This window comes from Acanthopagrus latus, chromosome 8 (genome assembly GCF_904848185.1).
Source record: "Acanthopagrus latus isolate v.2019 chromosome 8, fAcaLat1.1, whole genome shotgun sequence".
NCBI lineage: Eukaryota > Metazoa > Chordata > Actinopteri > Spariformes > Sparidae > Acanthopagrus > Acanthopagrus latus.
Genome location: NC_051046.1, coordinates 5,518,384 through 5,533,154, shown reverse-complemented (window position 1 = coordinate 5,533,154; position 14,771 = coordinate 5,518,384). Strand labels below are relative to the sequence as shown.

The following is a 14,771-nucleotide window of genomic DNA, read 5'->3' as shown; positions in this document are numbered from 1 at the left end:
TGGGGGTATAAAACCACAGCCACTCTGTAACTGCCAAATAGGCAATTTAATTTTTTATTCTTCATTTCTGACAATTTTCCGTTTTGGAGACTTTGTGATCAGAGGTGAGAATATGTTTTGGCCTTTTGTGTACAGTTTGCAATAACTAAGGCCTTCCATGTCGGTACTTTTATTAATGGCTTTAATTTTGAAATGAATGGCTTTAATTTTGAAATTCTACATAGTCATGGCCTAATATTTGTCTGTGGCATAAGAGAACATCAACTTTGTTAATTTTATAACCGCACTGATTTTAACATTCTTAATTTTGCATTTTTATTCATTTCCTTGTTCCGGAACATCGCTTTTATTTTGAAACTATTTCCTCGTCACTTTTACCGTAATGCCTAGCATACACGAGCACCTCAAAACAAAGTGGGGGCGCAACGAAGTGGGGACTTGCGTTGGCGTGTTTCTCGAACTGGAGGCTGGTTCTACTGCTCTTTATTTAGCTTTCTTGTTTAGGGTTTTTTGAGAAAGTCACTGGACCTTGACAGGAGGCGGAAGGTCTCACCTCGGTTATCACCTGTCGTCGTGTTGTCAAACCTGATGATGTCATTCTGTGAGCTGCAGCACGGCCTCTGTCCGAGTTAAAAGCAGGAGGCTTCCTGGGAGGCAGCACTTCGTCTCTGCGCTTCCTCCAGCAGAGTGTCGCAACCCGTCACAGCCCCACCATGGAGCTCCGAGAGCAGCAGACTTACTTCTGTTTTATGTCCGTTTTGTTTATGTGCGTGGCTGCAGACCTACACGGTAAGAAGGACATTGCTACTTTATTTGCATGATGCATCGTCGACATTAATTAGCATCACTGTACAGCACGAGCCGACCCCAGCTGCAGTGTATCCGCTTTTTAAATGCACCTCTCACAGGTGCTTGTTGACTCTGTTTACCCTCTCACCCACATACTGGCGATGCCCGCTGCTGGTGTCACACGCAAAATCGAAACAACACCAGTTAGTTTCTGAAAACGCTGTCACACACTTCTGCACGCGTTGGTCACCGGTTTCCGGTCCAAGTTCACCCAGTTCTGCTCGACCTGTCTAATATTTAAGATCTTAAAAAGTCTTAAAAAGAAACCCTGTATGAAATGAGGCTAAATGCAGGTGAGTTAATAAGCTGACATTGTTTACCCTCTCAACCACATCCCCGCCCACGCTCGTTGTGTCCAAAGGTGAAATTAAAAGCCGGGGTGTGATATTCATATATGTTGGCTGGTAGTGGCTTTATGCAGCTTAATATTTAATGAGAGTAACTGTGGGTGTGTTTATAATTTTTTCTATCATGATAACATGTTATCCACCAGGTTAGTTCTAGAGATTGTTAACATGACTTTACAAAGGAACCAAACCGTTTAAATAAATACCCAGCAGGCAATTTAGTCAAATTATCCAAACCGCTTATGTTGAGAGAGGATGTCGGCACACTACAGGCACAGAGTAGGTTTGGACAGCTACATTTTATTAATAATTCATATGTTGGAAATACTTTAATAATCATTAACTGTATAAAGTTTTAGTTCAAATAGTTGAACATCTCAGGTGATATCATCAAAATGTTTGGTATAAACAGTCTAATTCGCCACACTGGAGAAGAAGGAACCAGCAGCTGTTCACGATTAATCTGTTAACAAAGTTGTTGTTTAGTTTTCTGTCGTGTCAACTAATGCCATCTAACTTTAGAACTATAAGTGAGTTATAACTGGATGGCAATCACGAGAAAGAGGAACAGTGATTCTTTCACATGGCGCAACAGAGCTGAAATGAAAGTAGCTGTATTATGCAACACTCCTTACTTGCAGCATAAACTGCCAAAACCAACCATCTGTGCCATATTTGGAAGAAATATTTATTTTTATGTACTTAAATTGGAAATGGAAAATGAATTGATGAATTGTGACATGTCACATTATGAATCTGCCTCATTGCCTGAAGCACCTGAAGTCCAAACAAAGCTCGGCAGCCTGAGAGGTACGTTTGTGAGCGTCAAGGGGAAGGAGGCTGGAGTCCATGCCTTCCTGGGTGTCCCATTCGCCAAGCCACCTGTAGGCCCTGCTCTGAGACTGGCAGCACCACAGCCTGTGGAGGCCTGGAATGGAGTGAGGGATGCCACCCAGCAGCCACTCATGTAAGGCCTCATTTGTTGCATATCACGCTTGGAGAAATTATGACAATACTTGCTGAAAATACATGTCTCTCTTTTCAGGTGTGTTCAGCATATTAATCGCACTATTGATCTGCTTGAAAAATTGGGTGTAACGCTGCCAGGAATCCCAGACATTTCAGAAGACTGCCTTTACCTCAATATCTACACGCCTGCAAACAGAGCTCCCAACGCCAAGCTCCCGGTAAGTTCATGGAGAAGTTTACATTTTTTTTTCCTGTTGAAGAATCCCCAATGGCCAATTATTTAGAATTGGACTGCAAAGGGATCACCTCTAAATATACCTGATTTTTCACAACCAGTTTTTGTTGGATAACAGTCTTTGTTTTCTTTGTTGTAGTTTATTTTTATTGCAGTTTTATTCTTACGAGCTCCGTCAGAATTAAGTTAAAATGTCCTTATGTCTTGCCAGGTCATGGTCTGGATCCATGGCGGAGGGTTTACTATGGGGTCAGCTTCAACATATGATGGGTCTGCCATGGCTGCGTACCAGGATGTGGTTGTGGTTCTGATCCAGTATCGTTTGGGGGCTCTGGGCTTTCTCAGGTAAAGAAAAAACAACTAAAAACTAAGACTTTAACTTCTTTTGATTGCATCTGTGCAAAATGTGAACTACAATCCATTTTTTCAAAACTTTATTTTCTCTTTATTGTACTTTATATTTAGTCATTTTGATCAGTAGTTGTAAACTTAGGTTTGCAATTCATATTTGTGTGTTCTATCCAGCACTGGAGATGAGCACATGTCAGGGAACTTTGGTCTGCTTGACCAGGTCCAAGCTCTGAGGTGGGTCCAGGAGCACATTCACAACTTTGGAGGAAACCCAGATTTAGTTACTATATTTGGGGAGTCGGCTGGTGGCATAAGCGTATGCTTCCTGGTAAGGATCCTTCAGCACGTAAAGCACTTTTTTTTCACTTACTGCAAAGTTCCTGCAGTTCAAATAAACTCTCAATTTTTGTAACTTAAATCAACAGCTTCTCTCTCCACTGTCCAACGGCCTGTTCCACCATGCCATTGCTGAGAGTGGCACTGCTTCAATGGATTTATTCCTGGCAAATGATCCTCTACCTACGACACAGGTTGATTATCAGTGTATTTATTGTTTTCTTTGTTACGCTGGTTGGTTCATGTGCAGGATTAAACAAAAATTACTGAACAGATTTCAATGGAACTTAGGTGGAGGTTGTGTCCCAGCCCACAATAGACGAGGGACGAAGCTTTTTTTAACAAAGCGAGATACGGCATTTATTTCTCATGGAATACTGGATTGAGCTTGATGGAGGAAGAAGAAAGAAGAAAAAACTGGTGCATTTAGGTGGCTGGTATCTATCAGTGAGTACAATTTGATGTGGTTCCTAGATCTGGTGAGCTCAAATTATGGTTAAGCAGTTAAGGGTTGCTTTCAGAGTAATACAGGACTATCGAGTTCCATACTGGATTAGACTTGATTGAATTAAAGGGGACTGTTGGGCCTTGGCGGAGGTATGCGCTCTACTTAGTGCCAAGCTTTTGTGTACTATACTGAGAATATCACAGCCTGTTTGTTTTTCTGAAATTTCCTCAGATGGTTGCGAATGAAACTGGCTGTAGCTTCGAAAGCACAGAGAAACTCGCTGACTGCATGAAAAACCTCGATTTCGATACTTTTATGGATCTTACAAATGTAAGTTATTGTACGCAAAACAAAAAACAATTGACTTAATGGGATTGTTATTATGCAGCTGTGTTCATAAATTTTTCTCCTCATTAATTTTCTTCTCTCAAGAATTTACTATTAAGTTATCCCATAACTGTTGATGGACACTTCCTGGCCAAACCTGTTGACGAGCTGTTCCAGAAACATGAACTTCTCACTGTGCCATTCATGACTGGTGTTAATGATGATGAAGGGGGCTGGATAATTGCTGATGTAAGTGTGATAGCTTAATTGATTGCAATATCAACCCATTAAACATTTCGATTTTGTCTGAAATGTTAATTCCAGCTGTGTCTTCTCTTAGTTCTTTGCTCCTCCGAACTGGGCTGAGGGAATGGATCTGGAGCAGGTCCAGAACGTAATTTCCATCTTCTACCCTGATGTAAGTGTGGCCCTCTCGCTTAGCTTTTCATGAATACCCCTTTTATGTATCAGACTGTATGGGAGCAAACAGGTGAAAGCTACTTAAATGCATAATGTGGGATGTTTTACAGTAATTGACACACATTGAAAATCATCAGCATGAAAAACACCTTCAAACAAGGATTTTGAAGTAATAAACAGCTTTAATGTCTGAACCTTGTGGCTCATATATTTTTCCTTTGTTTTGAATCACCTCATAACCAAGAAATACACGCACATTAGAAACCTACAAAATAGTAGTAGTGTAATGTTAGTGTTTCAGTGGTACCAGTAATGGCGCGCATGCTGGAGTTCATATAGAAAACCACTTTGAAAGGGCAGGTCAGCATACTCACACCCGATCCCGCAATTTCCTCCAAAACATCTTCCCAGAGGCAACGACCAGAGACCCGTCCAGATGCTTGGTCCTGTCCTGAAGCTTGAAGCGTCTCTTGGCGGTCCAACCTCGTAGCACAGCATCTCCTGATTAGCAGTTGTCGATGCTAACTGCTAGCAAAAGTCCCATCATGTTCTTCAGTAATGAGCCCTTCACTTCTAAAACAAGCTCAGTTACACTCTTAACAGAAGAGGCAAACACTCGTGTAAACTCACAGTTGATAACCGTAAATTACAGCTTTTTTTTTATAAAGTTGTATGAAAACTTGCTCAGAATTAATGTCTTCCTGCTTCTGTCTCTGTCACTCTTCGTTTCCCTCTCTTTCCCTCTAGTCCCGCCCCTCTGACAATACCACAGGTTAATCCCAATGCCATAGAAAATGATTGACACCTGCCCAAACAAATGAGAACCCAAATTAGAGAAACCTGAGGCGTTCGAAGGCCTTTCAAAACATGGGACATTTTGGCTTCACTCGCACATACAAACCACACAAATATTAACAGCAGCAATAAATGTATAGGCCCACATCAGAACACTTTACCAACTTAAACAAATGCAATAAATAATATAAACAATTATCAGGACACTTCATAAGACAGACAAAAGAGACAGTATTACTGTGTCATTATGCTCGGACCTCTTTAACACATGTGTTGCTCTTTTTCTCAAGCCCATCGTCAGAGGTTTGATCGTAGAGGAATACATTAGAAACAGTGAAGATCGAGTGAAAAATAGAGATGGGTTCACAGAGATGCTGGGAGATCTGATGTTCAACATTCCAGCCATAAAGGCAGCAAATACCCACAGAAGTAGGTTATTTACTTAAGACTACTCCAACCAATTTAAGAATTACTAATTAATATTCACTGTCATACAGCAACATAATATGACACTCATTTGTCCGCTAATAGATGCAGGCGCCCCTGTGTACCTGTATGAGTACCAGTATCCTCCCAAACTCCTGCAGGACAGAAGGCCGAGCTTTGTCGGCTGTGACCATACAGATGAAATCATGACAGTATTAGGATTTTGCTTCGCAACTTCCCATGTCAAGTTAAGTGGTAAGTGCAATATAAAAAAATATTTTTTGAGCAGAGCACCAGAGGTCTGGATTTTCTCTGGATGTGTAACAAGAATATCGTTGTTTTAGGTGAATGCTCTGAAGAGGAGATGCAGTTGAGCAGAACCATGATGAGCTACTGGGCTAACTTTGCCCGCACAGGGTAAGAATTAATCTCATTATGTATTATAATATAACAATATTAATACAAACTTGTTTTTAACGTCTGTATGTGTCTAGGTCTCCCAATGGGGATGGTCTTGCCCACTGGCCAAAGTATGGAGCAGAAGAACACTACCTGAAAATTCGTTTAAAGGAGCAGGTAACTGGTCAGAGCTTGAAGAAGGACCGGTTTGTCTTCCTGACTCAGACGCTCCTAGAGAAGATCCAACAACAGAAAGGGAAGAATCACAGCGAGCTTTAGAGCAGTCACCTCTTCTGTATCCAGTACATAAATTATAGTTTTTTTTATGATTCAGTATTACCCTTCAACACGCCTCACAAAATTAATATTTTAACATCTTGATTTACTTTTTGTAGCCTTTGCAGAACACGTTGTTTGTAATGTAGAAGGAGGTCCTTTCAAAATGTTTGTTCAGAGGATTTTTCCCAGTTCACCAATTGACCTGAAAGTTGTCCAAGGCAGATCACTTCAGCTCACTAAGTTTTCTATAAAATCTAAAAAGCCCCAAAAGAAATATGCAGGGCCTCTTCACCACCAGGAACTCACAGTATTAATATCTACTTTAATGATCCAAAATAAAAATATCTTTTGAAGTTGTTGTGTAAAATCGTGTATTATTTAGACGTGTTTGTATCCACCTGATTCAACATTGTCCAACTGTTTCTCCCTCTATTTACACAAACTACAAAATTGTCGACATAGGGGTGAAAAATATGAAGAAAATGTATTCCTAGAGGGCACTTTATCATGTCTTACCTACCATAGGAGCATCCAAGAGTGTATTTTAGCAGCAAGTTTTAAAAAATGAGTCCACCAATAAACACAAACAGTGTGGGCACTGATGTGAAAGGGTTAACATGGATTACCAGACGGTCCAAATTCCAGGGTTTTGTTGGTCCAACACTCTTCTATGAGAGGTGAACAAGGGTCCATTAAGCTCATGTTTTATGGAGATAACAGTGGTTTGTTTGCTTTGTGTTGACTACTTGTGTAATGTAGGGCTGTACTGTGAGCTGCAACAAATCTTGTAATCAAAATGTAACTGTCTCTCCAATAAAACACCAAAACAGCAGATAATGTTTTTTTAAGTGACGGTTGAGAACAGTTTACATGCATCATTGCAGTAGTGTGATACACATACAAACCAAAACAAAATCAACAGATCTGACAAAAAGGTTCTTTTCAGTTTTGTAATTTTTTTTTTTTATTACTGAGAAGAGCGCTTAAGCTGAAAAGCTCCCTGAAGTCCGATGTGAGCAGTTGAATGAGGCAAACTCAGTTTTTCACAAAACAGGCGTATGACATCGAAAATAGCACAAAGCAACATTTTTCAAAGGCAAATCATTCAAATAGCTGGATACAGAGGGCTTGCAGAGGGGAGAATGTATCAAACAAATGCTGTACATTGCAGGGGAAATTAATAAAATGTGACTAAATTAAGTCGATGATGCTTGAGCAGACATTTTTTTATTTATTTTTTTTGCAAATGTTAGTAAAGCTGCAGTCTTGATAGAAAAGTGCTGGCCAGTGGTTTCGAATGATTCACTATACTGCCCAGAAAAGTGCACTTGGAGTAGGAAAGCTACTGGGCACCACCATCAGGCCGTGATGGGACATACAGACACTTACTGGGTACTTTGAGATGCACTTTGAGCTGTTAGTTCGTATAATGTTCAGCTAGCCTGGTCTCAAGTTTGTGATTAATCGGAAAACTGGTTAGCTTTTTGCAGGAATAAAGCCAGGCAAACGTCACGTCAGCCATTTAAACAAACGACAAATGCAATACATTTTAAAAGGTAAAGAGACATTTCAGATCATAATACATAAGCACATAAACCGCATTATCTCGACTGAATTTAGTTTATGTATAGGTTACATTATTCTATTGCAGTAAAATACATCTTTCCAACTTACATAATGCTATGGCAGGTGTGGCGACATTTATTATCTTCCATGTATGACCATGAGCCAAAGCATATCACTGAAAAAGATATCTCTTGAATTCAAAGGGCAAACTGGTGTCAGTCTGATATAGCTACAGTGTTTGATAAGACAACTAATTATCTCTTGTCAATGATTAGAAAATCGCACGGTTGTAAAACTCAGTATTCCTACTGGACTATTAATGACATTTCTGTTATACACATTAATACTTCTGTCTCGATTTTCGCTGACATGTGGTGAAGAGAAAAGCACCTGAGATGCCGTCTTTTGTTTCTCTTAATTCTAATGTCTCTAAAGCAAAAAAAAGAAAAGAAAAAGGGGCATGCTGCTTCATGAAAATAAAACATCATGTTCAGATAATGGTTATGAGTGTTATGAGTGCAGTTAGATCTAAATAAAAAAAACGCAGCATGCAGTTTTAATATGTTGGGCACTAAAATCGGTATAATACTATATAGTGGAATACATTGGACACCTTTATCTTCTTCAAGCACTACCAAGTACAGACATGGTTTTAGAATCAGAGGCACATACAGTTTGATCCATTATAGTTGGTTTCAAATAATCATTCCTTTTCTCCTGCAGGGAATAAATAAATAAATAAAAAAAAACACATTTATGTAACCTGTTAATCATGCTGCACGGGAGGATTAAGGTCGTACTGGGGTGAGGTGATGAATGGTGTCTTGGGGAGGGGGGGGGCCTTTCCAAGTGATTGGGGTGGTATAACTTGCTTAATTACACAGTAAAACCCAACGCGTTTGGGTAACAGACGGAACCTGGAGAGTTAAGATCATGAGCTATCGTCATAGTAACATTTCCAGCGGAGGACAGAGGTGATTCGTGTGTCATGGTTTTGTGGGAGGGGGACTTAAAGCGTGGTGCATCAGGATGTCCAGGACTGCATGTTGCGCAGCATGGCCTCAAATCGCTCCATGTTTGGGGCGTGAGCGTGGGCCAGGTTGTCCGTCAGGCGACTGTACAGACTGAAAGACTTCAATTCCAGCCAGATGAAACCAAAACGGTCCTGATCAAACAGCACAAAGAGCCCCGGGGTGCGCTCCGGACTGGTGAAGCCATGCCCAGCAATCAGGCCTGTCCCATAGAAGCTGCAACGGAGGAACAACAGCTCGTCAACATTGAGTACAGAAAACAGTAATAGTAGCAGTATTTTACTTATACTTTTACTTATCCTATGAATTAATAAACTAGAAGAAACGGCATCCGTCCATTTTGCACAATACCAAGTTGAATTTATTGTGGAAGTCAAAAATAGTCATAATCACTATCCTCATTTGAATTTTCCCATGCTCAGCTTACATACAGAACACATAAAGACCGGCCATAATGAGAGACTGAACTTTCAACAGCATACTGTAGCTCAGCTGAGTACAGCTCAGGAACAATAGGCACACTGTGTCTAACATCGCTGTCTCTGGGGCAAAGGCAGCCACAATCAATCCACCAGTGGAATTTAGACTGTATACATTATCAAGCTCTCTTAGACAAGTCCTTACCATTTCCTACAGGTGCGAGGGTACACCTCGTTGCGAGCCGTAACCCCCAGGGGCAGGACGAAGGGCTTGGCTTCATCAACATTGGTGGTGGTGCTGCTGGGTTCGGGCTGGCAGCTGTCTAAACAGACGCCGTGGTCTGCCTCCACTCCTGCTTCTGCACTGGTGCTGCCACAGGCCCCCTCTGCTGCACCTCCAGCTGTGGCAGAAGCGCCCTTGGCCCGTTGTTCCGCTTCTCTCTGTACTTCCTCATGTACCCCCAGTACGAGCCGGGACAGCTCCTCTATGTTGCGCTGTTGCTCCAAGTCTGGGAGGACCACGGGCCGGCTCAGGTCAACATCCAAAGTGAGTTGGCCCGCAGGAACATTGGGGTCTCCCTGCAAGAGGGAGAAAAAATTACATTCTGCAGAACTAGCAGATGAAATCTGGTGGGTCAGTGCAGGTCAAAACATTGGGAATGTTCCGTTCAAAGGCACTTGGCTGTATAGTGACCGATAAAAGCCTGAGTGATAACATCAGGAACTCTGGCTGACTGGTTTGTTGTTGTAGAGGAGGAGGATGAGCTAACGGGCATGAACAAGAAAAATGATTTTCAGGAAAACAGTACTTTTGTGGAAAACATCAATGTGTTTGAAGATCTGCTGCGAGGCTGTAAGTGCTTCATACTGCAGGGCCAACATGCACGCGAAAAAACAAACACGGTGTCCGATAACGATTATTCACCGACTTACAGTGAGCTTGGTGGCTCTCGCAGAAGTCTCGTGGAAACTGAGCATGACGATCTCCAAGCCGTGACTGCCGTAGGTGCCTTTGAAGAGGCCCGGCTGCAGCAGATCAGACGGCATCGTGGGAGGCAGGTATATCCTCCGGTATGTCAAGCAGTTACTGTCACAAGAAAGCAGACGAAAGCCACAGATTTTACTTGAACCTCTGCCAGCTCCATCAAATCTCCAGGTACAAGTTACACATTAATCCATAGGTGGGAATCAGGGTCATATTTTAAGAGAACAAGTCATTCTGTTCATTACTGTTTAACCAATAAGGGAAACTCGATCTCAGCCTCGGAGAAAGTGTGATGTAAGGAGGAGACTCATACTCGTATTGACTGGTGTAGATGAACTTCATCAGGATGAGCTCCTGCATGTGCTCGTGGAAGATTTCTTCCAGCGTCCGGCCCCATTCTTCCTCCAACCATGTCCTGAACTCCTAAACACACATGGACATTATAGAAGATTAACATAGAAGTTGAAATTATCATCGTATGTGGGCTTCAAAATAAGTAAGTCAAGTCAACAAGTGTCACCTCCTGTCTGCCCCCCGGCATGCGGTGATGATCAGTCTGGTTGCACTTTGTTGAAAACTCGTCCTTCTTCCCAGTCTAAAAATAACACAATATGACACATATTAAAGGATGATCTACTTTTAATTGGTTTATAACCTCAAATGCAAGTATTCTTTGGCGCACAGAGAAGCTTTTATGCTGTGCAATAATAAGTCCTGTACCTGAATATCTCCTTTGTGGGGACCTTTGTGTCCGTACATGCACTCCACAGTGGCCTTTTTGCTCTCCCACATGTGGATGCGGAAGAGCGGCCGTCTTCTCATGGGGTCCTCCACACGAGGGTCATGAGGCGGCAGATACATCCAGCCGATGATGAAGAGCCCGTCCACCTGAATGACAAACACATTCAAAAAAAAATGTATCGCCCATTGATTTGGCGCTAAAACCGCCTGTTGCTGCTTCTTCGTAGATGACTGGCATCTGACTCGAGCGAGAGATCAACAAACTGTAAATTGTGGTCACTCGTTCCTCATTTTACCACAAATGAGACTGAGAAACACGCTACTTACCACAACATTGAGCAATCCCCCATATGGGCCTATGTCAGGCTGCCACAAGCCCAATATATGTCTGTACGGGTGAAGCACTGCAACACAAGAGCACAACGTCGCACAGCACTGATCAGTTTCTGCAAAACCATGCACCCATATTAAAAACTTACACCGTGCATGGTTAAAAACAACAGAGGGGAAGTTAAAACCTGCAGACTGACAACTTTGTTTAATGTCTGCTGCCAGGATGGAGTCCATGAGATGTAAACCCAAAGAGAAGAAAGTGTAAACTGACCACGCTCCCGTCAGCCAGTCCAAACAATACACACACACACACACACACACACACACACACAAACACACACACACACACACACACACACACACACACCGACCGAGTTAATATGAAAGCAAACAGTGCTGAGGAGAATTATTAACAGGATGCATAAACACTGCTGCAACTGTTGGCTTGCAAATGAAATCCATGAAACAAAACTTGCTCACACACACACACACACACCCACGCACAACCCCCTCATGCTAAGGTCAGCCACTCGGAGGCTCATGTACATACAGTGTGTATACACGTCTCTATAGTCCATGTGCTCGTAGTCCGGGAGGAGCTTCATAAAGCGCCCAGACTTCACCCGCGGGTTGACACCTGGACGGGCACAACACAGGCATGTGTAGAGCAGCCACCAGGACCGAGGCGGGCTCGGTGCAACTGCAAAAATGATATATTCAAAGAGCCAACAGCTGCCGCCACTTTGCCTGGCGCGCTTTTTTTTTTTTTTTATGGCAGCTGGAATTTCATAATGCAAAACGAGCTCTATAAATCTGCTGATAAACAAACAGGAAGGGAGAGACTTCACTAAAATATGAATAAAGTTCATCTATCAACAATCAAAGAAAGTGATATGCTGGGACTATTTTTTCAATCTGCTACATTAGGGGGGTGGATCTGGACTCATACACACAAATAAACATGAGGGTGCAAATATGTAAAATGACCCGATGGTGGAAAGAGATGAACCAAATGTTAGACTGGGTCACAGAAGCAGTCAAACTCACATTTAACGTAGAGGTCCCGGCTGGATACACCTCCAACCTCCATCTTCCTCAGATCATCCTTCATACCAAACTCTGTAGAGAGAAAACATGTATTATTATTATCATTTAGAGCATATCCATGGTGATAGAATTGCTTACGCTTTTAAGGTTTTCATCAAAATCCTCTATATTTATGGAATTCTTAATGTGAGTGGGGGTGTTACACATTTCCGCAGCTCCGCAGTGAAACAGTAAACAGTGGCAAAAGTCCAGATCAGCTCTGACTAATGTTGTGACTCTAAAAGTGAAAGCAGCTGAACAGGAAATATTATCATAGTAGCCAGCAGGATGGAGAGTGACCCGATCACGTCCTACTCGTGATGATTCACGAGAATTATTGAAAAACACACAGCCGGCCTGAGGCACAAGAGACGCGAGCAGCTGTTAAAAGCCTCTGCAGCCACAACAAGACCCGTGAAAATGGACATGTAACTTTATTTATTTGCGTCTTTACTGTAACTGCTTTCTTCTGTCTCGGCAGCTTTTGCCTTCAAAGTGCTCACAGGTATTTAAAATAAAGAATGGTTCGATTGCCTGATTCAATTCACTGATTTTAATACTTCATTGCTGCTCCGCATACACAAACACACACACAAGTGGCATTCCAGCTTACCCATCATGCCTGTTACGCAGGTTGTTGTGTAACTTTTCAGGAGGCAACATTCCTGAGGCCAACACTTTGATCTTACACCGTCTACAGTGCAAACTAATGAGCCCATAATCCAGCGTACTGCTCATGTTACTGTAACTAACTTTTAACAATATTAAGAATTAATGTTAGTAAATCGTCACACTGGAGCAGCTAGAGTGAGCAACTATCTAGTGTTTTTCTTTTTCCTGTTTGCTGTTGGATCTATCCTGATATTTTTTTTTTTGCATATTTCTGTGTGCAGAACTGGTCGACTAGTTTTCCTGTGTGAAAGCTATCTCAGGCAACCTTCCACTGCTCTACAGACTGCCGAACAGATTGATTTTTTGCAGAGACACTGGCTACTCAGCAGGGCATTTCAAAACAATAACAGCGAGATCACAGAATATGACATTACAGATGTTTTACACAGCCTTTCAGTGTAATTATGTGCACATTATAATACATATTTGTTGCCACAGTGCGGTCCTCTTCAACAACATGGGGGTGTTTATGTGGTGGTGGTGATTATAAGAGGCCCCCCAAAAGGGAAGGACCGGCCCTGCATCAACAGGCTTATCAGCTGCACAGTATGGCTGACAGGGGCCTGATAACAGTGAGGGAGCTCGGTCCTTATTTATTTATTTATTTATTCATTCATTTTTATTTTTTTTACAGCAGTGACTAAGGACGCAGGGGGGTTTGTGGTAATTCCCTTCACTGTTCCCGTACTGATCGATAGAAAGGCTTTTAAAGGAGGGGGGAGACATTTCTGAGGAACCAGAGGCTCAGCTGTGCACCGAGCCACATACACATAAAGAAGGAATCTCACGCTCAACAACACATCTGATGATAATATGACACTCGGGGCTTTATTTTTAGCCGTCCAACACTAGAAGGTTTTAAAATGCTGTTCAATGATCGCTCGCTCGCTATATTTACCTTCCATGCATCGCCTCCTCCAGATCGTCTCGGTGTGGAGGATTTGTTTGAATTTCTTGCAGACGAGGGCGACATTTGGCAGCGCTGTCCCGGGTAGCAAGGAGAATATTTCCACCAGGAGCTCCGGAGGTAGCTCCGCTAATGATTGCGGGTGTGGAGGTCCCGTGCTTGTGCGCTCCGGGCAGCCTCTTCTGTTGACATGACCGCTGCCATATTCACAAGCGTCACTCGGCCCTGCAGTGGCGACGCCGCTCTCCGGGCCTCCACCGCCGCCGCCGACGTCGCCTTGCCTCTGGCCCACGATCCGCTCCTCTTCTTCCTCGTCCATGTCGGAATCGCTGCCTTGATCCTGCTGGTTCTGCCGCTGTCGCCTCCTGCACCTCCGCGACTGACCCACTCCGCAGAGCCTGGCACAAACAGCCATCCGTAGTCACCAAACAGGCAACATTACATCACTACAACACATCTATCAGCTGCAGTCTGGCTGATCGCCTCCTGTCCTTGTGAGCATGGGCAGAAGCGTTTCTTCCGACGTCACATCGATGCACGTAAAAGAGCGTAGCGGCGCGGGTTCGAGTCCAGGTCGAGGCACTGTTCTGCACGTCCACCTCCTCAGTCTGTCTCCTCTGCCCTCGCTGTGTGTCCTAAACTGTCACTTAAATCAGAATTAAAAGATAATGATCACATGGGATAAAACATAAGTATCCCACTGTAAAAAAAAAAAGAACAATACTGCAAATATAAGTCCTGCTTTCAAAACTCAAACTGTATATAATAAGGATAAAACTTATTATGTGGATTATTATTACTAATGTTCCAGCATGTAATTAACTTGTCCAGGTGGAGCTCATTTTGTTTG

At 42.7% G+C, this 14,771-nt stretch overlaps 2 protein-coding genes across 4 annotated transcripts; one reads left to right on the top strand and one right to left on the bottom strand.

Moving 5' to 3' along the window:
- Positions 1–399: 399 nt before the first annotated feature.
- On the top strand, positions 400–6,534 carry LOC119024862 (cocaine esterase-like). Of its 2 annotated transcripts, none has more exons than XM_037108041.1 (13): positions 400–789; positions 1,971–2,163; positions 2,242–2,383; positions 2,612–2,745; positions 2,926–3,079; positions 3,177–3,281; positions 3,767–3,865; positions 3,968–4,111; positions 4,203–4,280; positions 5,368–5,506; positions 5,609–5,758; positions 5,848–5,920; positions 5,998–6,534. In XM_037108041.1, the coding sequence occupies exons 1-13, from the start codon at positions 714–716 to the stop codon at positions 6,179–6,181; spliced, it is 1,671 nt and encodes a 556-aa protein (XP_036963936.1). In that variant the 5' UTR covers positions 400–713; the 3' UTR covers positions 6,182–6,534. The 2 variants fall into 2 exon arrangements, with proteins under 2 accessions (XP_036963936.1, XP_036963937.1); XM_037108042.1 differs by lacking the exon at positions 400–789 and adding an exon at positions 1,112–1,142.
- Positions 6,535–7,120: 586 nt separating this feature from the next.
- Positions 7,121–14,553, bottom strand: fbxo31 (F-box protein 31). 2 transcript variants are annotated; one of them, XM_037108038.1, is made up of 10 exons: positions 13,913–14,553; positions 12,304–12,375; positions 11,807–11,893; positions 11,251–11,327; positions 10,903–11,070; positions 10,703–10,777; positions 10,496–10,605; positions 10,131–10,284; positions 9,403–9,776; positions 7,121–8,994 (listed from the first exon to the last, which is right to left on the bottom strand). In XM_037108038.1, the coding sequence occupies exons 1-10, from the start codon at positions 14,334–14,336 to the stop codon at positions 8,772–8,774; spliced, it is 1,764 nt and encodes a 587-aa protein (XP_036963933.1). In that variant the 5' UTR covers positions 14,337–14,553; the 3' UTR covers positions 7,121–8,771. The 2 variants fall into 2 exon arrangements, with proteins under 2 accessions (XP_036963933.1, XP_036963935.1); XM_037108040.1 differs by lacking the exon at positions 11,807–11,893 and having other exon boundaries at positions 13,913–14,546.
- Between the last annotated feature and the right edge of the window lie 218 nt (positions 14,554–14,771).

What these genes read in the sequence shown, in the direction of transcription:
- LOC119024862 (XM_037108041.1), top strand. Translation starts at nt 714, where the DNA reads ATGGAGCTCCGAGAGCAGCAGACTTACTTCTGTTTTATGTCCGTTTTG. An exon ending in GGGGCTCTGGGCTTTCTCAG is followed by an intron (nt 2,746 to 2,925) that starts GTAAAGAAAAAA and finishes TGTTCTATCCAG; the next exon opens with CACTGGAGATGAGCACATGT. An exon ending in GGGGCTGGATAATTGCTGAT is followed by an intron (nt 4,112 to 4,202) that starts GTAAGTGTGATA and finishes GTCTTCTCTTAG; the next exon opens with TTCTTTGCTCCTCCGAACTG.
- fbxo31 (XM_037108038.1), bottom strand. Translation starts at nt 14,336, where the DNA reads ATGGCTGTTTGTGCCAGGCTCTGCGGAGTGGGTCAGTCGCGGAGGTGC. An exon ending in CCGGGACCTCTACGTTAAAT is followed by an intron (nt 11,894 to 12,303) that starts GTGAGTTTGACT and finishes GTGCCCGTCCAG; the next exon opens with GTGTCAACCCGCGGGTGAAG. An exon ending in ATCTACACCAGTCAATACGA is followed by an intron (nt 10,285 to 10,495) that starts GTATGAGTCTCC and finishes TTCTTGTGACAG; the next exon opens with TAACTGCTTGACATACCGGA.